Source organism: Arachis hypogaea, chromosome 15, assembly GCF_003086295.3.
Source record: "Arachis hypogaea cultivar Tifrunner chromosome 15, arahy.Tifrunner.gnm2.J5K5, whole genome shotgun sequence".
NCBI classification, from domain to species: Eukaryota; Viridiplantae; Streptophyta; class Magnoliopsida; order Fabales; family Fabaceae; genus Arachis; species Arachis hypogaea.
This window is the reverse complement of record NC_092050.1, coordinates 141,337,021-141,364,784: the sequence shown is the minus strand read 5'-3', so window position 1 is coordinate 141,364,784 and position 27,764 is coordinate 141,337,021. Positions and strand designations below refer to the sequence as shown.

The following is a 27,764-nucleotide window of genomic DNA, read 5'->3' as shown; positions in this document are numbered from 1 at the left end:
TAGGAAAGCATAAAACGTCGCCGTTTTATGTTCTCTCCCAGTTTTAACTCAATGTGACGTCGTTTAAGGACTTTATTGGGTTAAAAAAAGTTGGGTCAACGTGTAGATGAAGTCACAGACGTAGATTGACCCTTCTTCTTCCTTCTCTTTGTCTTCTATTCTTCTTCTCCACGTTGTTGTTCTTCTCCATTGCTTGACTGTGAAGAAGGAGAATCAGAGTAACATTGTTGGTGTATTGGACTGCTGGGTGAGGTTGCTGACGAACTAACATGGGCGCAAAAAGAAACGAAGAAGATCAGGTTAGGAAGTGAAGTTTTATTTTTTTTTTCACAAATTTCTTAATACTCTGTTTTTGGCTTTTGTTTGGGTTTTTGTATTGCATTGTTATTGTCGAAGCAAGGTGCTGGTTATATTTAGGGCATTAAAAATTGTTGCATGTGAATGATGCTAGGGGTTTTTTTTCTTTGATGAAGAAGAGAATGTCGATTTTATCTTTTGCTGTCTGTGAAAAAATGTTATCATGTGTGTGTTATTGCTTGTGTTTAAAAAATTTGTTGTTTTAAAATGAATGATGACCTATTATTCTGTTTGGAGTTTGAAGTCAGTTAAGTCAGTATGCTTTGTTTTTTAAAATTATTGTTGAGATTTTTGTTATTTTGCAATGTAGATGGATGATGATATAACAATTGTCATCCACCATGAAGGAAGTTTTGAGACAAAAGAAGATGGAGAAGTTGTATATGTTGGAGACTAAATTGAATAGTTATTTGGACTAGAGGAAGATACATTGGATGTGTTCTCAATAAGAAATTATTACAAGGTTCTAGGATATGACAACTTGAAGGAGTGCTGGTGGCTAGCTCCTGGAAGGCCCTTGAAGACTGGATTGAGAGCACTGTCACATGACAAGGAGCTCTTAGAGATGTGCTTTCACGCAAAGAATAATGAAGGTGTAGTGCATGTATACCTTGAGCATGGAAATTCTGAACATAAAGGTGATGAGGTTCCACAACTGGTCCCTATGACCCTCAATCCAAAAATCATGGTATCTGACACCACCTCAAATCCATCCTCATGTATTCCAAATACAGCCCTTGAACAAAATACAATCACATTCCCTGAAGCAAATTCTGTACCCCCAGGCCAACTGAACTCTGCTCCTCCAAGTTAGCCCCACTCAAAACCTCAAACCAAACCCACCTCAAATTATCCAGCCCAACCCACCTTTGAACCTGTAGCCCAACCCAAGTCAAAGCCTGCAGCCCAGCCCACAACCACACCTCCAGCCCAGCCCACATCCACACCTCCAGCCCAGCCTAAACCAATGCCTATTTCTAATCCATGTTCTTCTAAACCAAAAAATAATAAATCTGAGAAGTCCATTCCACCCACCACTACAAAGAAGTCTGAAACAAGTGTCAAAAAGAATTCAAAGTCTACCCCAAAGAAAGGTACTGTGAAGAAGGTACCGATACCACCACCAAAATGAGTGACACGATCAGCTTCAAGATTTGCACCCAAAGGGAAGAAGGTTGTTGGTGAGGTCCCATCCGTGACATTAAGCAGTGACAGTAGTGACTCGTATGAGAGTGTGGAAGATGAACTTTATAGGCCTGGACCCGAGGCTTTTGAGAGTTCAAGTGATGATGAATCTGATTCTGAAGTTGCTACAGCAAGACCCAGGGAGTTGAAAATGAAAAAAAATAAGGCAAAAGGTAAGATATGTCTCGAAGACTTGTGTGAAGAAGATGAGCTGATAGTTCAGAATTCTGATGAGGAAGTTGATCTGGGCCAAGTGATTGGAAAAGCCCCTGAGGTCCAGCCACCATATGACGCCTTTGATGCATACCACGATGATTCTGATGGAAATGACTCGTGGAAATCTGAGGAAATGAAGACCCCACCTAATTCGGACGAAGAATCTGATGCGGATGAGGACGATGCTTTTCCAATGTTCATGGAGGGATGATAAACCACTATTTTATGGTTTATATTATGTTTAATTATGTGGTTTTATCATGATCCTTACCCACTTATTCATTAAATTAGCATGCATTCAGATTTCCTTCCTGAATTTATTACATGTTTGAAAACTGCTTCCTAGAGACTTTAATTATTTATTTTTAATTCTCCTTTATTCCATTCGGTGCCGTGATCTGTGTGTTGAGTGTTTCAGACTTTACAGGGCATAAATGAGTTGGAGATTGGAAAGGAAGCTAGCAAAAATGGAAGGAACACAAGAATTTGAGGAGATAACCAGCGAGAAGTGACGCGGTCGCATAGCTCACGCGACCGCGCGAAGGAGAGCAAATCGCAGTGACGCGGCCGCATGGCTAACGCGACCGCGCGGATTGGAAAAGCTCAGGCGACGCGGTAGCGTGGACGACGCAAACGCGTGGCGAGGAAAAGCGCGAATGACGCGTCCGCATGGACGACGCAATCGCGTGACATGTGCGATCTGCATAATCTGCAGAATTCATTGGGGGCGATTTTGGACCTTGATTCGGCCCAATTTTCGGCCCGGAACAGCAGACTAGAGTCAGAGAACATGCAGAAACAAATAACACATTCATTCAGTCAACAGTGGAGAGATCTAGTTTTACTCTCTTAGGTTTTTTTCTCTCTAGGTTTTTAGAATTTTAATTTTCAATTGGTTTTAGCATTGGAACATTGAGAAGAGTTATTTCCTTATCAAGACTTCATCATTCTAGTTTGTTTTCTTAACTTGGTTTCATTCTTCCATGTTCTTTGCTTTGTTCAATTTTGTCATTCAGATACTTTTATGATTATTTAATGCAAGGATTATTTCTTTTTAATTCAATTTCAATTCCAATAATCATGTCTTCTTTTAATTCCCTTTCATGTGCTATGGATTCTTTATTTACAATGCGTGAGTAGTTTCCTTACTTGATGGGGAGTTGATTAAAAGGAACTCTTGAGTTGGAAGGATTGAAAGAAAATTTGTAATTGGGTTAATTGTTGGATTGCTATCCTGTCACCGACGCCAATCCCCTTGAACTAAGTGGGTTGCAACTTGTGAACAGATCTGGCATTCCAACTTGTTTGACTTTTCCTTACCTAGTAAAGGATAACCAAACAGAACAACCATTAATTATAAATTAATCTTACAATCACCCCATCAATAGTAGAAATTCCAACCAATCAACTCCCAGTCAAGGCTTTTATTCATATTATTTAATTTTCCTCAATTTACATTCCAATTTACTTAACTCAACTTCTTTGAACATCTGATTAATAAGATAGCACACTTTTCTGCAACTCGTTGGGAGACGACCTGGGACTTAAAACTCCCAGTGATTTTTAATTTAACTCTCTGTGACATATTTCTAAATTGATAGGTAGATTTTCGGTGAGTTAAGAACTATACTTGCAACGTAACTATTTTAATAATTTTTAATTCACCAGCTTCTGCGTCTCATCAATTTTTGGCGCCGTTGCCGGGGAGTTGCAATAGAGTGCTAAATTTATTAATTAGAATTTATTTATTTTCATTTTATTTTATTTTGCTACTATGAGCTGCATGTTTCTTCCGTCAAATGACGCGCTCACTTCCTGATCCGCGCTTGCTAATACTCGATCCTGAAATTGAAAGGACAATTTCATGAATAAGGCGAGAACAGCGTCGGTTAGCCCGCTCTGAGGGCGGATCTGAAAGTGAATCTGAGGAAGAAACCAGCCCCCGTTCTACTGATTCGGTTGTTTTACGTGCAGAAAATATGGCAGCTAGGAGAGTTACCATCCAGGAGGATGGAGCCCCTGATTTTATAATGCAACTGTTTCAAGCGCATCATCCGGCGGTAGCTACAGATTTTGAAATAAAGCCCGCACTGCTAAATTTGATGCCTAAGTTTCATGGCCTACCTGCTCAAGAGCCTATCAAGCACTTAAGAGATTTCCAGGCAGCCTATTCTACTGTCAGGCGTGATGGCACTGATGAAACTTCAATTCTGCTGAAAGCTTTTCCGTTTTCTCTTGAGGGAAAAGCAAGAGTGTGGTACTACACTCAACCTCTAGCAAATGTATCCAACTGGGATACACTCAGAAAGGAGTTTCTGGAGAAATTCTTTCCATTTGAAGTTACTGATAAGCTAAGGAAGGATATCTCCACAATTATTCAGGATGACAATGAGACTCTCTTTGAATATTGGGAGCGCTTCAATAATCTTCTGGAAGCATGCCCTCACCACATGATTGAAAAGATCGTGCTACTCAGCTATATTACACAAGGTATGAGGCCCCAAGATAAAACCATATTGGAAAGTGCCAGCAATGGGTCTATGAAGAAGTACAAGACCACCGATGAAGCTTGGCAATTGATTAGTGATTTAGCTGAATCCACTAGGAACCATAGACAAAAGCAAGGCCATTCAAAAGCTGTTGCAGAAGTATCCTCTAGCAGAGAGACTGCTGCTCTAACTCAAAGCATCTATGAAATGACCAACTTGTTGAAACAAATGCAGTTGAATCAACAAGCTCAGCAAGCTCAACCTCCTCCACCACAGCAAAGCCAACAACTAGTCCCACAAAGAATTTGCAAAATCTGTGCTGATTATAGCCATTACACTGATGAATGCCTGCAGCTCCAACAAGAAGACAACATGGTGGCATCCACTCATAACTTCTATGACCGCCCCAACCAAGGGTACAATCAAAGTGGAAATAATAACCATGGATGGCAGGACAATTCAAACCAGAATTGGAGGGACAATAATAACAGAGGAGGCAGAGATAATTAGGGAAATCAGAGGTGGAATAATAACAACAACAGGCAGTAAAATCAACCTTACAGAGCACCTCACCTGAGGCAGAACCAAGGACCACAGAACAATCAGCAGCAGACCTCTCAATTTACTCATTCTTCGTTATCTTCTAATGAAGATCTACTACAATCTTTTGAGAAAAGACAACAGACCATGGAAACCAACATCATGAATAGTATCAATGCCAGTCTGAATGGTCTCACCTCTACTATGCAAGCTTTTATGACACAGTTTGTACCAGCACAAAATTCCAGTAACCAACCTTCAAGCACCACTGGAATCCCCTCTCAACCATTACCCAACCCAAAGGGAGGCATTAATGCTATCACCCTGAGGTCCGGAACCACACTGCAGGAGAGGAATCAGGAGGAACCAAGCTCACCAGAATACGCCTCAGCTGAAGAGGTGGTAGGAATCGAAGATGTTGAAGAGGAAGAGGATATACAGGACATAGCTGAAGAAGAGATAGCTCAACCACAGGAGGAAGCACCAAAAAGCGCATGCACCACAGAAAACACCACTCCCATTCCATTTCCACAACTTGCAAGAAAGCCCAGGAAGCAGCTGGAACCCGATCCTAAAATGATAGAGATATTCAAAAAGGTTGAGGTAACTGTTCCCCTTTTTGATGTTATTCAGCAGGTACCTAAATATGCAAAGTTTCTAAAAGACTTATGTATCCATAAAGATAAAATTAATGAATTAGAAACTATTCCTTTAGGTAGTTCTATATCTGCTTTAATGGGAGGATTACCTGAAAAATGTAGTGATCCAGGTCCTTGCATAGTTAGTTGTACTATTGGCGGTGTAGTAATTTATGATTGCATGTGTGATTTAGGAGTATGTGTCAGTATAATGCCTTTGTCTATATATGATGTTTTGAGGCTCCCTCCCTTAAAAAGGTCGGCAGTTCGTTTTGTGTTAGTAGATAAAAGCATTATTACAGTGGCTGGAGTTGTTGAAGATGTTTTGGTGAACATTAAAGGGCTCATATTTCCCACTGATTTTTATATCTTGGAGATGCCCCACAATGATTCAGATAAGCCATCATCAATCCTACTTGGAAGACCATTTCTGAAGACATCAAAATTCAAATTGGATGCTTTTTCAGGAACATACTCCTTTGAAATAGATGGCCGCATAGTAATCTTCAATCTGAATGGAGTCATTGACAACCCCCCAGAAGATCGTTCCATCTTCCAGTGTGATGTCATAGACGAAAGTGTGGCTGAAGTTCAAAAGGAAGAGTTTGAAGAGAGGCACACTGGACAAGGTCCAAGTGTGGGGACCCTCTTAACTGATAGTGAGGGCACTTCGCCATTTTCACAAGCCCCAGATAATCCAGAGCCCGCCCATGATCAAAAGTTAGAATTGAAACCTCTCCCTCCACATCTCAAATATGCTTATCTTGAGGATGAGCAGAAGCTTCCGGTTATTATTGCAAGGGAACTGACTTCTCAACAAGAAGAGCAGTTGCTTGATGTACTGAGGAAGCGTAAGAAGGCAATTGGGTAGAGTTTGGCAGACATAGTGGGAATCAACCCTCAAGTATGCGAGCACAGAATATTTTTAGAAGAGGGAGCAAGACCTGTCCATCAACCCCAAAGAAGATTGAATCCCACCATCTTGAAAGTTGTCAAAAAGGAAGTGACCAGACTATTAGAAGCAGGTATCATATATCCCATTTCAGACAGTGAATGGGTAAGCCCAGTACAAGTGGTGCCCAAGAAATCTGGAGTCACTACAGTGAAGAGTGAGCATAGAGAGCTCATAGCAACTAGAGTTCAGAATGCTTGGAGAGTCTGCATTGATTACAGGCGTCTCAACCAAGCTACCCGTAAGGATCACTACCTACTTCCATTCATTGATCAAATGCTGGATCGCCTGTCAGGTAAATCACATTATTGCTTTTTAGATGGTTACACAGGTTATTTCCAGATTCATATAGCTCCTGAGGATCAGGATAAGACTACTTTCACATGTCCTTTTGGGACCTATGCTTATAAGAGAATGCCCTTTGGCTTGTGCAATGCACCAGCTACCTTTCAAAGGTGCATGATGAGTCTTTTCTCTGATCTTATTGAGGACTGTATGGAAGTTTTTATGAATGATTTTAGCGTTTATGGTGATTCTTTTAGTCTTTGCCTAGATGGATTATCTAGAGTATTAGATAGATGTGTTAATACAAACCTTGTATTGAATTTCGAAAAATGCCACTTTATGGTAAAACAAGGGATTGTATTAGGACATGTGGTATCTAATAATGGCATTTCTATAGACCCAGCAAAGGTAAATGTTATTTCTAGTTTACCTTACCCCTCTTCTGTGAGGGAAGTCTGTTCGTTCCTTGGCCATGCAGGTTTTTACAGGAGATTTATTAAGGACTTCAGTAAGGTAGCACTTCCCTTATCTAGATTACTGCAGAAGGATATTGAGATCGAGTTCAGTGAGGATTGCAAACAAGCGTTTGATAAGCTGAAGACTGCTCTAACTCAAACCCCTCATTGTGAGAGGACCAGACTGGAGCCAGCCGTTTGAAATCATGTGCGATGCTTCTAACCATGCAGTAGGAGCAGTGCTGGCTCAACGTGAAGGTAAGGATTCTTTTGTTATTGCCTATGCGTCTAAGACTTTAGACACTGCCCAGTCCAATTATACTACTACTGAGAAAGAGCTTCTTGCTATTGTTTTTGCTCCGGATAAATTCCGAGCTTATTTACTTGGTACTAGAGTAGTAGTGTATTCGGACCATGCAGCTTTAAAGTATCTATTAGCTAAAAAGGAATCCAAACCAAGACTTATATGTTGGATACTGCTGTTACAAGAATTTGATTTAGAAATAAAGGATAGGAGTGGTAATCAGAATTTAGTAGCAGACCACTTGAGTCGCCTTGAACATATTAAGGATGATTCTACTCCTATAGATGATAATTTTCCTTTTGACAACCTGCAAGCAGTATCTGAGGTAGTCCCTTGGTATGCACCCGTCGCTAATTATTTAGTTAGCCGCACATTCCCTCCACATTTTTCTAAACATCAAAGAGACAAGCTGAAAAGCGAGTCTAAATATTATATATGGGATGACCCATATTTATGGAGGTGTGGCGCTGACCAGATCATTAGACGGTGTGTGCCTCAATCAGAATTCCAGTCTATTTTAGAGGCCTGTCACTCATCTGAGAGTGGAGGACATTTTGGCCCTCAAAGAACAGCAAGAAAGATCTTAGACTGCGGATTCTGGTGGCCTACTCTTTTTAGAGATGCTGCTGAGTTTTGTAAATCTTGCCCCCCATGCCAGAAATTTGGTAATATATCCAGGAGGGATGAGATGCCTCAACAATATATGCTTTTCTGTGAAATTTTTGATGTTTGGGGCATTGACTTCATGGGTCCATTTCCAAATTCTAATGGATATTTTTATATATTGTTAGCTGTGGATTATGTTTCCAAATGGGTGGAAGCAATTCCTACCCGCGCTGATGATGCTAACACTGTTGTTTCCTTTGTGAGAAACCATATTATATATCGCTTTGGATCACCACGAGTGATCGTGAGCGATCAAAGCACCCATTTTTGTAACAGGAGACTAATAGGATTGATGAAGAAGCATGTGATAATCCATAAAGTTGCAACAGCTTACCATCCCCAAACTAATGGGCAAGCCGAGGTGTCGAACAGAGAAATCAAGCGTATCTTGCAAAAGATAGTAAAGCCTCATAGAAAAGACTGGAGCACCAGGCTACAAGATGCACTGTGGGCATATAGAACAGCATACAAGACACCCATTGGGATGAGTCCCTTCCGCTTGGTTTACGAAAAATCTTGTCATCTCCCAGTTGAAATAGAACACAGAGCCTTCTGGGCAGTTAAGGAGTGCAACATGGGAATTGGGAATGCTGGAGCTGAAAGAAAGTTGCAACTGCAGGAACTGGAGAACCTTCGCCTAGAAGCTTATGAGAATTCCAGAATTTACAAGGAAAAGGCGAAAGCTGTGCATGATCAAAACATCAAGAAGAAAAGTTCCAACCTGGAGATTTTGTCCTTCTTTACAAATCTCGACTGAGGCTCATGCCCGGTAAGTTGAGATCAAAATGGGAAGGTCCATACAGAGTAGAAAAGGCTGAACCGTACGGAGTTTATCACCTAAGCCATCCTTCAAGCTCTGAACTTATTATGGTTAATGGACAACGCCTGAAGCTATACCATGGTGAGAAGGTGCAGAAAAATAAGGAGCTTGAGATCTTCCGCTTGGAAGATCCCCACATAGCAGCAGATTGAGCTAGTGGAGCGTCCAACTTACGGACGTTAAAGCAAAGTGCTTGGTGGGAGACAACCCACCATGGTATGATCGTTCTTTTCTTTGTTTTTCCTATTCAATAACTCTTCTCTTTATTAGTACTTTTGTGCATTTGCATTTACATGTCTTTATATTTCTTTTAAAAAAAAAAAAATTTCGCCACGCGACGCGATCGCATCAGCGACGCGTCCGCGTCGCAGAGGGGGTGAAGAAAAAAAATAAATGAACAGAGAGTCCGGCTGGATCGTGGCTGGAGGCGTGCCAATGGCACAAATCGACCCACGCGACCGCGTCCCTGACACGTTCGCGTCGCATGGGAATCATGGCCTTCCACGCGACCGCGTGCCCCACGCGGCTGCGTGCCCTGAGTTTTCGACGTAAAAGGGTGCACATCAACATTTTGTGCGAGAGTGATGCTGGATTGGTGCTGGAAGCACAATCCTTGTCACGCGATCCCGTCGCCGACGCGACCGCGTCATCAGTTTTCTGACGCGCACTCATGCGATCGCGTGACCCACGCGATCGCGTCACCCCAATTTGGCAATTAAATTAAACTGAACAGAGAGTTGTGCTGGAGCGAGGCTGCACTCGCGCCAGCAGCGTAACACGGGTCACGCGACCGCGTGACCGACGCGATTGCATCCCCTTACCTGACGCGCACTCACACAAACGCGTGTCCCACGCGGCCGCGTCGCATACGCCGCACAGCTCAACCTAAATTGCCAAATTATCTTATCTTTCTCTCTTCCAAATCCTAATTTTCCTTTTCCCTCCTTATTTATTCCTTCCCCCTTCCCCTTTCTATCTCACCTTTCACTCTCTATCTCTCTCACCACCATTAACAAGGTTTTACCTTCTTCTTCCTTCTTCTCTTTTTCTATCATTCTTATTATATTATGTATATATATTATTATTTTCTTTTTCTTTTCAAATTTTTATTTTTCTTCTTCTTCTTTTCTTTTCTTTACATGGTGTTAGAAACCTTTTGAGTCATCATCCCTCATTATATGCTTGTGGATTATTGCAAATTGTTTGACAATTATTTTTCTCCCATTTAAGGGATTGCTTGCATGTTCATCTTCATATTTTCTATACCCTATTCACCATGCATGCTATATGTTTGTGAAAAAGCTCATGTGGCATTATGCACTTCTCTATGTTGCTATACTATTCAATGCTTGCTTTTCACAACTTTCTCTTATTATTTTATTAATTAAATTTAATTGTCAATACAAACGTGATGGTTTGTTATGAAGTAATGCTTGGTCTATGCTACTCGTGCCCTTTGCCAGCATGCCAATAAACACCTTGCATTCACTTGTTTTTATCTGCACTAGCTATTTTCCATTGATGGCTTTTCATATGTACTCGAGAGCATGTGTTCATGTCATCTACATTTTACTGTGCATCCATCACCCTCTTTTCCTTCCTTGCTGTATATCTCTTTAAATTTAATTTTCTTTCTCTTCCCTTCTTTCAGGATGGCCACCAAGAAAGGAAAGAAGAAAGCAACTTCCAAACCACCAGCAAGAAAAGGAACTAAAAGAGCATTAGTGGCAGAGCCTTCTTCAACCGCAGAATTGAGCGAAGACAATGGGGTTTCCTACGGAGACAGCCAAGGCAGGTCAATCTTTCTTGGGTAGTTGAGTTCTACTCCAACTTCTACATGCCGACCCTGCAGTCTGTTTATGTCCGGCAGAAGCAAGTCCCCATCACAGAAGAGGCCATTTAGCAAGCTCTGAGTCTTCCCCCCATTCCAGCAGGAATGGACGCTTTTCAAGAAGCCGCCCTTCAGCGCCAGAGATACCAATTTGACTGGAACTCTGTTCTCGGAGTCATCGCATTACCTGGCAGCCGTTGGATCTACGGATACCACCGTACCCGCCCTAAGGGAATCTTGGCTTCAGCACTTACCTTGGAGGCTCGCGTATGGGCACAGATCATGTCCCATTACATCTTTCCGAGCACTCATGAGTCCTCTTTCACTGCGGACATGGCTGTTCTACTATGGTGCATCCTTACAGACCAACCTCTGAATCTCTCAAGACATATCTGGAATGCTATGGAACACGTACAAATTGCGGGCAACCTACCTTTCCCCGCCTTGGTCTCAGATCTTGTCTCAGCAGCTGGAGTCTCCTACAGAGCTGGGGACACCAAAGCCATGCTTCCACGAGATGATCAATATGTCCCTAACGGAAAATACCTCAGACTCTCAGCAGCCACTACAAGCCTTCCTACTGCTCCAGTTGAAGATAATCCTTCTTCAATACCACAAGCATCTACAACTGAGAAATTACTCCAGCAGATAATCGAACGGTTGGATCGACAAGAACAGAAAGCAAAGATAAGAGAGCGCCGTAACGAGCGCCGATTCAAACACCTCAAAGAGCTACTCAAGGGACGCTTCAGAGACTCAGACACCCCGGACTCCACTTCCTTTACTAGCACTGGGAGCCATGACGGTCCCGATGATAGAGATACTGCTACCAGCCCACCCCTGTTCCTGACAGATGGCACCGAGGACGGTGCAAAGCCTTAAATGTGGGGAGGTCGGTCAGTACCTGACTTTCGGAGGTAATTTCTCTTCTCTAGCACCAATAATTAGGATATTTTAGTTAGATTTTCTTTCCTTTATAGAATAGAATAAATTGCATAGGTTAGAATAGTTGCATGCATGTTCTACTTGATTGAAAAGACAATAAGTTTCTTTTAAAAATCTATCTTTGGAACAAAATTTCACTAATTTTTCAAAAATTCTTATGATAAATTTGCTTGAGTTGTATTTGGAACATGATATTTAAGTTAAAAAACACACAACCTGTGAAAGATTTGAGCCTTTATGAATGGTTACATTATTTAACCATAATTATTTCATTTCTGTGTGTTTACTTCTCTATGATTGTGATCTATATTTTGTTTTATCTTATATGTCCAATAGCTATTATATTTGTATGCTTGCACATGATTGAGGCCATTATTTATTTAAACTCACTTATCCAAATTAAGCATACCCTTTTAAATTATCTTTGTTAACCACTTTGAGCTTTTAATTCCCATTTGTTCGATATTTCACCACATTACTAACCTTAAGCCGAAAAACAATTGTATATCCCAAATTGAATCTTTGGTTAGCTTAAGATAGAATTGTGTGTGCTAGTTAAGTATGGGAAATTGTGGGAACAAAAGTTGTTAAGGGAATGTATAATGAAAAATTTTAAGGGAATTTGGATACCTACTCATGTGAAATTATAAGAATGAAAAATCTATGTGCATTGATAAGCTTTATTTATTTTAAGCAAAAAAAATTGATAAATAAATAAATAAGGGGACAAAATTACCCCAATGTTAAATTCAGAATTCAAAGATCAGTGCACATATAATAGAACCAAAATATAAGTTGATACATGAGTATGGATTGAAAAAGGGAATTCTGGGTAGCTAGGTATGAACTTTAAAGATGACATTAAGTGTATACAAGTTATGTTAGAGCTTGGGTTAATTAAAGATTCAATTTATTAGCTCACTTGACCAAATATACACCCCTACCTATGCCTTAGCCCCATTACAACCTTGAAAAGACCTCATGATGTTTGCATTGGTATATTAACTGTTGTTGATTGGTTAGGAGAAGAACAAAAGTTAGAAATCATGATTAGAGAAGGATAGAGTGACCACCCTATACACTAGAGGTTAGAGCGTACATACATTATCAGCGAGGGTTCAATACTTGAATTTTCAAGTTCCCTGCTTTCATGAGCTATCTTCTTGCACTTTTATCTGTTTTATTGTGTAATGATAAAATTAGTGGAATTTGATTTGTAATTATTTTGAAGAGCTTATTTACTTTTGATCAAGTGGACAAGAATCATATAGTTGCATTTATTTATATATATATATATATATGGGTTTGCATTGCATTTCATGAGTTTCTACATGTTCATACTTATTTCCTTATCTCCTTCAATTAAGCATGAGGACATGCTAATGTTTAAGCGTGGGGAGGTTGATAAACCACTATTTTATGGTTTATATTGTGTTTAATTATGTGGTTTTATCATGATCTTTACCCACTTATTCATTAAATTAGCATGCATTCAGATTTCCTTCCTGAATTTATTACATGTTTGAAAACTGCTTCCTAGAGACTTTAATTATTTATTTTTAATTCTCCTTTATTCCATTCGGTGCCGTGATCTGTGTGTTGAGTGTTTCAGACTTTACAGGGCATAAATGAGTTGGAGATTGGAAAGGAAGCTAGCAAAAATGGAAGGAACACAAAAATTTGAGGAGATAACCAGCGAGAAGTGACACGGTCGCATAGCTCACGCGACCGCGCGAAGGAGAGCAAATCGCAGTGACGCGGCCGCATGGCTCACGCGACCGCGTGGATTGGAAAAGCTCAGGCGACGCGGTAGTGTGGACGACGCGAACGCGTGGCGAGGAAAAGCGCGAATGACGCGTCCGCATGGACGACGCGATCGCGTGACATGTGCGATCTGCATAATCTACAGAATTTGTTGGGGGCAATTTTGGACCTTAATTCGGCCCAATTTTCGGCCCGGAACAGCAGACTAGAGTCAGAGAACATGCAGAAACAAATAACACATTCATTCAGTCAACAGTGGAGAGATCTAGTTTTACTCTCTTAGGTTTTTTTCTCTCTAGGTTTTTAGAATTTTAATTTTCAATTGGTTTCAGCATTGGAACATTGAGAAGAGTTATTTCCTTATCAAGACTTCATCATTCTAGTTTGTTTTCTTAACTTGGTTTCATTCTTCCATGTTCTTTGCTTTGTTCAATTTTGTCATTCAGATACTTTTATGATTATTTAATGCAAGGATTATTTCTTTTTAATTCAATTTCAATTCTAATAATCATGTCTTCTTTTAATTCCCTTTCATGTGCTATGGATTCTTTATTTACAATGCGTGAGTAGTTTCCTTACTTGATGGGGAGTTGATTAAAAGGAACTCTTGAGTTGGAAGGATTGAAAGAAAATTTGTAATTGGGTTAATTGTTGGATTGCTATCTTGTCACCGACGCCAATCCCGTTGAACTAAGTGGGTTGCAACTTGTGAACAGATCTGGCATTCCAACTTGTTTGACTTTCCCTTACCTAGTAAAGGATAACCAAACAGAACAACCATTAATTATAAATTAATCTTACAATCACCCCATCAATAGTAGAAATTCCAACCAATCAACTCCCAGTCAAGGCTTTTATTCATATTATTTAATTTTCCTCAATTTACATTCCAATTTACTTAGCTCAACTTCTTTGAACATCTGATTAATAAGATAGCACACTTTTCTGCAATTCGTTGGGAGACGACCTGGGACTTAAAACTCCCAGTAATTTTTAATTTAACTCTCTGTGACATATTTCTAAATTGATAGGCAGATTTTCGGTGAGTTAAGAACTATACTTGCAACGTAACTATTTTAATAATTTTTAATTCACCAGCTTCTGCGTCTCATCAAGGGAGCAAGATTTGGTGAGCTAAAGTTGGAGGTCGGGATGAAGTTCAATAGCAAACATGATTTTATTGAGGCCGTGAGAAAGTTCACCATACAAGAGGGGAGGCAAATCAATTTCAAAAGAAATGAGAGTTATAGGGTGAGAGCTGTTTGCAAGTACAAGAAGGAGGGTTGTAAGTGGGTTGCATATGCCTCTATGGATCATGAAGGGACTTGCTGGCAGATGAAAACATTCAACAACAACCACATATGTGCAAGGAGAACTAAAAATAGGGCAGCAAATAGGAAGTGGTTAGCCTCAAAGCTGGTAAAGAAAATAAGAAAATATCCTAACCTGAAACATGGAGAAGCGTCTGATTACTTCAAGAGGAAGTGTGATATTGACCTCAATAAGTCCTCTCTGACTAGAGCCTTAAGTGATGCAAGGAACATTGTATATGGAGATGCGGCAGCACAATACACACTTCTTAGAGACTATGCAGAGACACTATTGAAAAGTAACCCTGGATCAACTATTAAAATAGGAGTGAAGCCGCAGCCTGAAGGAGAACCAACTTTCGAAAAAATGTACATATGTCTCGATGGATGCAAGAAAGGATTCAAGGCTGGGTGTCGGCCTCTAATTGGGCTAGATGGAGCCTTTTTGGAGGACAAATACTAGCCGCAGTTGGACAAGACGCCAGCAACCATATATATGTCATCGCTTGGGCCATTGTAGAGGTTGAGAACAAGGAAAACTGGTGATGGTTTATGGAGCTTCTGTTAGATGATCTGGGTGATGTAGCCTCTAAAAAATTGTGCTTTATGTCTGACATGCAAAAGGTAATATTTAAGCTTTAAAAAAATTTGACTGCAACTATCAAGGACTCTGTTGGGACATAATTTAAATTTAAGGGTTTAGATAGAGTCATAACTGTTTATTTGGGGGGCTTAATTGGGGCTCGATAACAGTAATTGCTAACAGATAGAGTCATATGATGGCAGGGGTTAATTCCAACAGTCCGTGAATTGATGCCTGGAGTGCACCATAGGTTTTGTGTGTGGCACCTATGGAAGAACTTTAACAAGCAGTGGAACACACAAGAGTTAAGAACCATGTTATGGGAATGTGCAAGAGAGACAACTAGGCATGGTTTTGAACAGAAAATGGAGAAAGTAAAGAGAAAGAATGAGGAAGCCTGGGCCTACTTGAACAAATGGCCAAAGGAAAGTTGGACGAAGGCATACTTTAGTCATGATCTGAAGCTGGATAACATTTGTAATAACGCGTGCGAGGTCTTCAAAGCAAGGATAAAGGAGTATAGGAAAAAGCCTATACTCACTCTACTAGAGGAAGTACGCATGTTCGTGATGAGAACAATTGCAAAAAAACAAAGTGAAGCTGCAACACCACATTGGCAGGTTACCTCCTATTCAGAGGAGCAGACTAGAGAAGATAAGGAAGGAGTCACAAAAATGGCGTCCGGTGTGGTGTGGTGATGATGGCTATCATAAATTTGAGATTCATGGATTTCCAACAAACATGGCTGTTGACTTGGAAAAGCATATATGCACATGCAGATTCTAGCAGATCACAGGTATAAGATTCTTTTTTTTTTCTTACTTGGTAGTAGTTATAAAATGTCTTAGAAGTACATATGAGGTCTCATTGGCAACTTTTGTAGGAATTGTAACGTTGATTGAAATATAAACTGTTTGTGACGTGAATGAATATAAACTATTTGTGACTGAACCTCCTCTTTGATTGAATATAATCTGGATTTCAGGCATGCCATGTGTCCACGCATGTGCTGCAATAGCTAGACTCAATGGGAATCCTGAAGACTATTGTCACAAGTGGTTGACAATGGATTCATATAAAGAAACATATAAGCATTCCTTGAATCCCATCCCTGGACAAGCAATGTGGGAGAAGTCTCAGTATAGTAGGCCCCAGGCTCCCAAGATTCGGAGGAAGCCAGGTCCTTTGAAGCAGAAACGACGAAAGGATGCAGATGAAGAGCCTTCAGGAAGTAAGAAGAGTAAGACAGATGCAACAAAGCTACCTAGAAAGTACAAGGAGTTTTCTTGTGCTTACTGTGGGACAAAAGGTCACACGAAGAGAAGTTGCTCCCACAGAAAAGCTGATGATATTGCAGCTGCCCTTGCTGCTACTGCAGCAGCTGTAATAGCTAAGGAGAAACAAAAGGGTGCTAATGCAGCAACTAATGTTGCCACTTCTGCAGCAGCTGGTGTTGCCACTTCTTCAACAACTGGTGTTGCTACTTCTGCAGCAACTAATGTTGCTACTTCTGCAGCCCCAACAAATGCTCCTTCGGAGATTGTGCTTTCACAGACCCATTTTTCACAACCAGATAATGGAGATCAGGAACAAGTAGGATTCCGATATGTCCTATTATTTGTGTTTTTAATGGTTATTTAAAAAAAATATCTATTTAAATTAATTTTAACTTTGACTGACGGGGACTTGTATTATACTCATGCAATCATAGGTGACTCCTGCAACGAGGCCCGACAAATTACAGCCTAAGAGGAAAGCATTTCCAGCCCCAGGATCATCAAGTGTTGACCCATTGCAAGGAGCAAGTGCTGGAACATCTTCAATGATGGCTGAATTCATGAAATTTGTCCCAACACCAGGAGTGAAGCCAGCATTCAAACCTCCTAGGAAGAAATGAATGATGTTTAGTTGTGATAGACTATTATAGTTGGGGTAGTTGTTTTCTTAATTATGTTTATCTTGTGTCACTGGAACATGGTTATATGTGTGTGTCCAAATACTTGGCTATTTTGTTAAAGAATTTCTGGATGTATTTTGTTAATGACTTTCTGGATATTTGTTCAGTTGTTGGCAAGCAATGCTTTTGGATATTCACTAAATGTAGACACTTTATTTCAGGTTTATGAATGGTACAAATATGTTTAATATTTAGCTTTCCTTTCTTACTATTGCAATATGACATATGTACCAGAGGAGCTAAAACCATGCTTCTTTTTCATGAAAATCTGAATACAATACTTTCATTCACCCTCAGAGTACACACCTTCAGGCCCACACTTTTAATCAAAATTTAATCATACTTACACCATACATAACAATCAGAAACACAACTAAACAAATAACCAAACTTAAAATACTAATCCATATTTTCAAACACCTAATTTCAACTTCCGTTGAAGTAATTCTCCATGCTAAATTCATCTTCCAACTATCATCACTGCTTGTAGGTTGTGTTTTGTCCACTAAACTCTGTTCTTCTTCACTGTCTGCCCACATAAAGAAACCACACCACATTCTCCCAGAACTTTGCCAATTTTGCAACAACCAGCAAAAAGAAAAAATCTTAAGATTACTCATCAACCACAAATACCAGTAGCAACACATTGAGGAAGAAGAAGACGACATTGAGAACTTACATTATAATTTGGACACCCATAAAAGGAGATCAGGATTAGCATTTGTTCCAGACCAGCGAAGCACTGGACGCATTCCACAACCACACCAGTTAGGAATCTTTCCCAACCTCCCACCATTAAGGTTCCTCAGGGAAGCCCCATGAGAACGTGATCGTGCAGAACTCACTACAGGTTGGCTTCCTGAACTCATCATTTCTCCAGCACAGTCTTCATCGTATTCGAAAAGGAGGGTTGCAAATTAGGGTTTTATCATCTATGGAGGGGTTAAATTGAGTTGATTCAAATTTGGCCACATCATTCACTCATCAAGAATCCACCCTGGCAAGCTACATGACACTTGGATACACACGCTGGCGACTTAACGTGCCACATCAGCGTTCCGTTAACGGAACTATCGACAAGGGTAAACGTGGGGCACGATTCAATATTTGAGGGTTTTAATTTGGTAACTATAAATTTTGGGGTCCAAAATGGGATTCAACTCACAGTTTTTCACTTCATAATTAACACCATGACAAATTGACAAGTAACTCATTTAATTTCTGACAACACAGACTGGAGTAGAAGAGTTGAAGAAGAGGAGGAGTAGAGTTTGAAGAAAAGTGCTCGGCAATTGAAAATGAGAATCAAGCTAGGATTAAAGTGGCAGGAAGAAGCATAACTAAAAGCAACACAACTTCAAGAGAAAAATTATAAATTGATGCAGACACAGGGAAACCAACTTGTTAATATCAAGGCAGTTCAAATTTACAATCAAACATGAACAATATAAATTCATATCTGCCTACTACACTTACACATGCAAATATGTACCAAACTAAGAATCTATTGTTCCTCAAACACAGTGAATTTATATACTTACCATCATCATTTAGTTATAGTCACCATGAAATTAATCGATCAACCACCTGTCCACATCCTCAAAAACAAGACCTAATTTCTAACTACAAGAGCTTCATCAAACTCCATGTAGTTTTCATAGAAAATGCAAAAAGAATGGAACCTTGATGCGTTTGGAGTAGGTGGAAGAAGCAGAGGTGGAGGAAGAAGGAATGAAGTCAGAGTTAGTGGCCAGGAAGAGAAACAGGGCGGCGACAGTGAGACACAATGCACAAACAGTGGAGGCGGAAGAAGACAGACGGCCGAAAACGTCAAGAACCCTAACATTTTTTTTTTCGGCTTAGCTAGGTAGACAACCGAGCATCTGAACAATATAAATAGGGGAATGCTAGGGGAACAATGACTATTTTGAACAACACGAACAACCACCAATCAAATAAAAACACACTACATCTCTAAATTAATCATCTAAATTTTAATATTAAAATAACCATTCGTACACTAGTAAAATGAACATCTGATATATCTATTGTTTACATTGTTTAATATTTTCATTGTCTACCTATACTTTTCCATATAAATAAGAGTGAATACCTCACTCGGCCCCTGACAATTATCTCAAAAGGACAACGAGGCTCCCAAGAAAAAAAAACACTAAATCCGACCCCTGATCTTTTTTTTTGGAACTGATTAGCCCCTGTGCCAAAAAAATTACATTGGCGTTTTTTGGCACAGGGGCCTCGTTGTCCTTTCGAGGTAATTGTCAGGGCCAGGTTGGATTTTTTTTGTCAAGGGTCTCGTTCTCTTTCGAGGTAATTGTTAGGGGCTATTTTGGATTTTTCTCTATAAATAATGGTCTAGAAATTTGGCCGAACAAAGATAAAAAAAATACTACTTAAATTATTCAAACCAAAAATTCTATTCAGTTATTTCAAAATTTTAACTTTTATACCCTAATTTACCAAATCAATATTTCCCTCGCCCAACATTATCGAATCGAACAAAATAACTATCCAATTAAGAATTAAAATAACTATCTGCATACTTATTGAACTGAACATTGAGCATGTTTTACTTGTATTTACTTAAACTAACCATCCTCATAAGAAACACAATAACCATCCGCCAGTCTAGTGAATTGAACAACTAGCATATTATTCGTTATCAATGCATGAACTTTCGCTGCTTACCTTATTAGATTGTTCACTCTCCACATCAATGGACACGTGAGGAGGAAGGCACAGGTGCGACTGTGGCTGTGGAGGGAACTGCTGCACACAGTGAGGCTACGAGGGTGTCAGCGGGGCTTTGGTGGCGTCGGCATGGCCGGGGAGTGCGGCGACAAGGGAATGCACGGGTACGGCTGCGGAGAAATCTGCCTTTGCTATGAAGGGACAGCGGCACGAGGTGAGATTTCGACAGTGTCGGCGAGAGGCTGCAGCGGCATCGATATGGCTGGAGAAGGGGTTGCAGCGGCACGGGGTTTGGATGAAGACGAGGGTGTTTCTTGTTCTAGATGTTGTGTTGTTGTAAGGACTAAGGAAACATGAATAAGTTGAAGGGAGGTTTTGGGTTTGGTGGTTGGAGAAGGGGAGATGCGGGAATGAGATTGAAAACATCAATATTGATGGGAGAAAGGGGAAGGGGAAGAACAATAGAGGCGCGAAACCAAATACACCTAAATATCTTCGTGTTACATCCAAATATTTTCGTGTTACACCTAAATTTGCTATAAATACAGAAAAAAAAATTCTCTAATGCTGCATTTTTCCCCTTTTTCTTCTTTTTCTTATTTCTTTCTTTCTTTTAGTTAAATGAATGCAAGTTTATCATCTTCCAAGTAATTTTGTAGTATTATGTATTTCTTCTTCTTCTTTGTTTGATTTTTTTGTTTTAATTCTTGTTAAGAGAGTAAAACAAGAAGAAACTTGAGAAGATAAAACCAAAAAGAAAAGATGAATAAAAAAAAAAAGAAAAAGAAGATGGTGATGATGATGATGATGATGATAAAAAAAGAAGCAGTAGAAGATGAAGAGGAAGAAGAGGAAGAGTTTTGAATTATACAGAACTTATCAGAATAAAAATACACCCAAATATATTCGTATTACACCCAAATTTGCTGCAAATACAGAAAAATGTTTCTTTTAATGCTGCATTTTTTCTTCTTTTTTTCCGTATTTCTTTCTTTCTTTTAGTTAAATGAATGTAAGTTCATCATCTTCCAAGTAATTTTGCAGCATTATGCGTTTTTTCTTCTTCTTTGTTTGATTTTTTTATTCTTGTTAATAGAGTAAAACAAGAAGAAATTTGAGAAGGTAAAACAAAAAGGAAAAGATGAATAAGAAAAAATACTACAAGAAAAAAGACCTATGACTACGCTTTTTTCTTGTCACGTTTTTATGAGGGTGGTGATTGATTAGAGATTTGACCATATTTTTTCTTGCTACGCTTAAAAAGCGTGGAAAAAAGGCCTATAGCCATACTTTTATGAAGGTGGCAATTGATTTGAGATTTGGCCACGCTTTTTTCTGTCACACTTCAAAAACGTGACCATAGAAAAACACAGAGACATTTTTAAAACGTGGTGAAAAGTTTTTGATATTGAAACGTTTTTAAAGTGTCCCCATTTCCAATAACTCTATTAGTACCCCTAGAAAAGCGTAGCGAAAAGGTTCCCTTAAAAAAAAAAAGAAACTACCAAGTCCCAAACGCGCAACTAACTCATCACTCATCAGACTTAGCTTCTACTCTTCTCCCCTGTAAGGCTGTAACACCATTACGCCAGCGCTCTGAAAACCCTAACACTCAGACAGAGCTCATCGGCGTCGCTTGCACTCTCTCATCTATCGGCGCTCCCTCCGTCGTATCCCCTAACCCGTCTTTGCTGGCGTTCACACTCCCTCGGCGCTCATTACTCACCGCGTCGGTCAGCCAACGGAGATCGCCTTTCCTACCTCCGCGCCGCCAGTCTCTGCCCTCCTTCCTCTATTGTCTCTTCTCATCTGCTCTACCGCCTTCTCAGCCAACGGGAACGGTGGAAGTTTCGGTTCAGTGAACGAGGACCTTCTCCAGAACATTCTGGCGAGGCTCCCGGCTCGTTGGTTCGCTTCCGCTGCTTGCGTCAGCAAATCATGGATCTCTGTCTGCAATCGAATCCTTACTCGTCCAAAGCTCTCTTCTGCCCTTTCTCTCAATCCTTCACTTTTCGTAAGTTTCACCTATTTCCCCCAAATCAAAACATTTCTTAAAAGCTATGGTTAATTGAAAATGGAAATGGAGCTTTGTGATTCTATCAGCTTGTTTTTGGAGTAAAATTTTCAAATTTGTACTCAAAATGATACATGTTATGTTCTGATAAACTTGATTAGTTCTGATTCCGAGTCAGATTGTGTTCAACTTTTCAGGTTACACTGAAACACTTGACCAGAAATCTGATATTGTGGTCCCTGAAGATGATCATGGCCTCTATGCAATTGATATTCTAGATCCATCCTTGGTAATTTATTCAATTGTTAATTGATTAAACCAATAATCAACAGTTCAACATAGCCTATTTTATTTTTTGTTATTTTTGGGAATTTTAATTAAGTGATCTGATTTGATTTGATTTTCTGCTGTTATGTGAAATGTTGTTGCAGTTTACGAAATGTATACATTTGACTGAGGTGTATCATTTCCATGATATGATTGACATGCTTGTTGGGTGTGGCTACAAGAAAGGAACCACATTGCTTGGTTATGGTTATGACTTCAGCCAAAGCAATAGGTAAATTGCTAGGCCCCTTCAGCATAATATCAAGTTTAATCAGTGATTTATTTATTTGTTTAGTGGTTTCCCATGGGTATTCCACCTTTCAATTATCAAGGAAGGAAACTAATCCCCTTCAGCATAACTATGTGCCTTATTTTTGTTTGTGTTGGCAGAATTGACAAGCTGATGGATGGCCTTAAAGCCAAGTTGGAAACTGCTTACAAAGCCTCTGGTGGAAGGAAAGTTAACTTGATTTCCCATTCTATGGGAGGAATCATGATCCTGTGTTTCTTGCCTCTTCACCGTGATGTGCGCTTATAAAACTCATGCTATTTCTACGATATATTGCATAGAGTTAGAGAAGAAAGTTATCCCATGTAGTTTGAAAATACTTACCAGTGAGTTTGGACATTGTTTTGGCAGGATTTTGTCAAATATGTGAATAAGTAGAATTGCTTGGCTTGTCCTTTTCAAGGTAATTCCTATGTCTTTTTTTTTTATGCTCTTCTTAATTGGGTATTTGGATGTGTGGAACTAAACTCATCTTCTAATATTTCACATATTTTTGTTGTGCTATCAAATATTTTGATTACTCTATAAACACTCATTTAGGCAGAAACTTGCCCATCTTGAAAGTCGTACATATGGTAGTCCATGCTGCATAATTTCTTGACAATAATGCTTTTCTTCAAATTTATGAAGTGATAATGCTAAGGCTAAATTATCATGCCTTTTCACTTCAAAGCTTCGTTTTTTCTTTAGTTCATTATGTTCTTTGGTATGACCTTGATCTTTTAATGACATTTTCCCCAGATTGCATAAAAATAAGTACCAAAGCATGTTCATCTTCCATTTTTGTTTGCTTCCTATGAATAACATGTCACTTTTCTTTGATGACTTTTTTTATTTATGGTCCAGAGTATAAATATAGTATGTGATGATGAAAGTTACAAAAGAATGCAGTTGGTTGTAAAAATTCCCATACTCTGGGTCATGGGCTTAGCATTCTTTTCCTTATATACTCTTATGTTCCTCCTTTCTTGATTCCGTAACCTTCCGGATTTACGTTCCTCATGAACAGGAGCCCCTGGATGCATCAATGATACTTTATTAACTGGACTAGAGTTTGTTGATGGCTTTGAAAGCTATTTTTTAGTATCAAGGTGGACTATGCATCAATTGGTAAATTCTTGATCTCAAGTGATTTGTACGGTCAGAATCTTTGTCTGTTTGAATGATGGCATGATGCTGTAACGAAAGTTTAAAGGGATCTCCGTTTGTTGAATCATGAAGGATGAGATAATTATGTATGCCTTAGTTAATTTAGTTGACTTTTAATTTGAGCTTTCTTTACCATATACGTGTAAGCCCCTTTTACTTTCTTATATATCTTAGCCTGCAAGTGATGATGTTAGTGCTACGTAATTAAAAAATCAAACTACTTCTATTGTGATTTTTTTTTTTTTAATTATCTCCCAGTTGTCATATCATGTGCTAGTCTTGCCCTGGCTGATGCTGGAATAATGATGAATGACCTTGTTGCATCAGTTTCTTTGGTATGAATCTTTCTCACATTTGCAGTCTTCTGAATGCGTGTAAACCTGTTTTATTAGTGCTTAAGCTGTGTCTATTATAAACTTTGTCTTGAAATTTTGATTTACTATCAAACTTGATCTTCTGCAATCTTCTACTTAGTTTTGATTTTCCCCAAAAATTACATGTTTCTTTATTTAACGATTGCAGTCCTGTCTCAGTAGTCAGTAAGAATCCTGTCTCAGTAAGAATCTGAAAATAATATCAGTGCATAAAGTTCAATGCTAAAATAATTATGAGTCAAAACCAAGAACCAAATGTTCATTATTCTGAATTTGAATTGAGGGAAAACATTTGCAATTGATATGAATGACAAGGGTGTCAACCCGGGGAGACATTTTTGGCATTGTGAGAATAAATCAATGAAGAAAATAATCGTTCTATTGTATAAATTAATTGTAAAATTTAATTTAGGATTCTTTTTAAGCTTGCTAGAATTTAATTTGGGAAGCTGATCAACTTGCAGATCTTGTAAGACCTTTGTTCCATTTATACTTTTTAATGATATGATTTTTTCTTGATTTTAATTATTTCTTAAAATCTGTTTCTGAATATTACCATTGAAGGGTACTGTCATCAAATCAGTTGACCGGGAACTTACCATCGGCACTTTGAACTTTCCCCACCATACTCAACAGAAAATGGAAGACACCGCTCCTATTTCTAAAGGTCTCCTCCTCCTATCAAAGATGTTTCAAGTACTTCTCTTCCTCCTTCTTGTCCTAATAATAATAAGCCTAATAGAAAAAGCCAAATCCTAACGTGTTAAGTTTTAAACAAAAGGTGTTGAGGACTTGAGGTAGATAAAGCATCTGACGTGACATGGTTAGAGGAGATTCAACCGCCGGAAAACTTGATGGTTAAGAGAAGGCAATACATAGGTCCTACTATAAGAAGACATTGACGGCATAGATAAATATAACTAGTTTGTAAAAAATTAATTTTTTTTATATTTTTTGTTTTTTTTTGTTTTTGCACGGCTGTGTTTGGTTTGAAGAGCTTGTAATCATTTGCACTGTAATTTGAACTCGAAATTTATTTTGTATTTGAATATTAGTTTTTTAATGTATTAAATAATTATAGCAAAAATTATATTTCACTAATTACTGTTTGATTTGTTTTGTAATAAAAATTGCATACTATATTTATAGGTTTGGTAATAAAAAAGGATTGAAAATTTATATTGTGCAGCGATGAAGGTAAAGTCAGAAAAATGATTTTTTTTTTTCTTAATTTGATAAGGCTATTGCCATGCTTTTAAAGTGTGGTCGTATTTCTTACTATCGTCACGTTTTAAAAACGTGGCTATATCTCGATATCGCCACACTTTTAAAGCGTGACCACAGCTCTATTGGCACGTTTCATATGACCACGCTTTAAAAGTGTGGCCATATCTCTCACATAAGGGCAAACTTTTAAGCGTGGCAATATATTTAAAAAACGTGGCAAAAAAAGTGTGGCAATAAGTCACCAAAAGTGTGGCGATAGAGCAACCGCCATGCTAGTAGATGTGACCCTTTCAAAAGCATGGTGGTAGTTCAAAAAGCATGGCGATGTGACCCTTTCAAAAGTATGGTGGTAGCTCAAAAAACATGGCAAAAATCTATCGCCATGCTTTTTTCAACTTTTTGCCACACTTTAAAAGCATGGCAATAGAAGTATTTTCTTGTAGTTAAAAAAGAAGAAGGTGATAATGATAAAAAAAAAAAAAAAGAAGCAGTAGAAGATGAAAAGGAAAAAGAGGAAGAGTTTTGAATTATGCAGAACTTATTAGAATAAAAATACACCTAAAATTCTTAAAATACACCAAAATATCTTCTTGTTACACCCAAATATTTCCGTGTTACACCCAAATTTGTTGCAAATACAGAAAAATGTTTCTTCTAATGCTACATTTTTACTTCTAAATTGAACCACACCTCAACCACTTGATTGGATTCAAAACAATAAAAAGAGGAGAAGAAATTCCAATGAAAAAAGAAGGAGGCAAAGGAGGAGAAGGAAGAGGTGGTGTTGATGACGACGATAAGAAGAAGAACGTGCAGTAACGGCACGAAGCGCGTGAATATAAATTACTTGTAAAGACTTGTATGGGAAAAATGCTTGTATATAGAGAATAATTCTTTGAAATAATGTCATCGTATTCTAAGGATGAGATTAATTTTCATAATTTAATGCGAATCTTCTTATTATTTTGTTTGTCATTTGAATACTATTCATAAAAAATAGTTACTAAAAGTAAAATACTATAGAAAGAGAGACAGAAAATTTTTAGATTTATTATTCTGCTTTGTTTCTTAATCCTCACTTAATATACTCAAATTTAATAGCTTTGATGGTGGTGAGTTTTTGTAATTAGTTACAAAGTTTTAACTTTCTCTTTCTCTCTCGCTCTCTCTATGATTTTAAACAAACTCAATTTTGTTATTAAATAATTTTTTAAGTTCAGAATATTTTTAACTTCCTATATAATAAGTATCTTTTAAATTATCTAATGCATAAAAAGATCCATCTTTTCATTTATCTTAAAAGTTAAAAATTAAAGTTAAATGATATTTATTCTATTTTTTTAAGCAAAAAAATAAACATAAAAACAGAGAAACTCCATAAAAGAGTAATATTAAATTTCATGTTTTTATATATGAGAACATTATCGGTTATGATATTATATATTATCTTTATGCCAAATAACAAAAGATAAAAATCTATGATTTTAAACAAACTCAATTTTGTTATTAAATAATTTTTTAAGTTCAGAATATTTTTAACTTCCTATATAATAAATATCTTTTAAATTATCTAATGCATAAAAAGATCCATCTTTTCATTTATCTTAAAAGTTAACAATTAAAGTCAAATGATATTTGTTCTTTTCTTTAAGTAAAAAAATAAACATAAAGACAGAGAAACTCCATACAAGAGTAATATTAAGTTTCATATTCTTATATATGAGAACATTATCAGTTATTATGTTATATATTATCTTTGTACCATGTAACAAAAGGTAAAAATCTATTTCTTCTTTTTGTTACGTATTCTTTTTTCTGTCTAAATTAGCTTGTATATTATCAACTTATTTCTATTATCTATGTAATATTTTTTTCTGGTAGTTATCCATTAATAAATATTGAATTAATAATTCTGTTTATTATTGTACTTCAATATGTTTATTTCAATTAAACTCAGAAAATTATCAAAATTTAAACTTATTCCCTTGAACTATTTTTTGATCATATGGCTGGAATCGTTTAAATGGAAGGTTTTAGATCCTAAAATTTTTAAATTTAAATAAAAATATAATAAAATAAATTAAAAAACCTAATAAAATAAAATGGTTTAAAAAATAGAATATATATATAAAAAAATAATAAATTAAAACTTACATGGCCCATGATTTAGAAAAATAAAGAGAGAAAAATAATCATGAAGGTTGAAATAATAAAAAATATATAACACAATTCTTATCTTACTACATATAAATGTTATAAGTCAATCTAATAATCAATAAAAGAATAATATTATTTAATATAAAATAGATTTAAAAAAAAGAGATTAACAAAATTCTTATCTTAGCTTGCTAGATTATTTAAAAAATCAATTAACA

The 27,764-nt window shown here is 37.9% G+C and overlaps 1 protein-coding gene, 1 non-coding gene and 1 pseudogene across 2 annotated transcripts; 2 read left to right on the top strand and 1 right to left on the bottom strand.

Moving 5' to 3' along the window:
• Nucleotides 1–4,106: 4,106 nt before the first annotated feature.
• Nucleotides 4,107–4,214, bottom strand: LOC112752629 (small nucleolar RNA R71). Its single transcript, XR_003177056.1, has one exon. It is a non-coding gene; the product is annotated as a small nucleolar RNA R71 (small nucleolar RNA).
• A 10,385-nt stretch (nt 4,215–14,599) lies between these two features.
• LOC140179374 (uncharacterized) lies at nt 14,600–15,220 on the top strand. The gene has a single exon (XM_072218234.1). It carries the CDS (start codon nt 14,600–14,602, stop codon nt 15,218–15,220), a length of 621 nt encoding a protein of 206 aa, XP_072074335.1.
• A 6,242-nt stretch (nt 15,221–21,462) lies between these two features.
• Nucleotides 21,463–25,263, top strand: LOC112750959 (phospholipase A(1) LCAT3-like; annotated as a pseudogene).
• Nucleotides 25,264–27,764: the final 2,501 nt, after the last annotated feature.

Excerpts from the sequence above, each read along its gene's own strand:
- LOC140179374 (XM_072218234.1), top strand. The coding sequence starts at position 14,600 with ATGAAGTTCAATAGCAAACATGATTTTATTGAGGCCGTGAGAAAGTTC.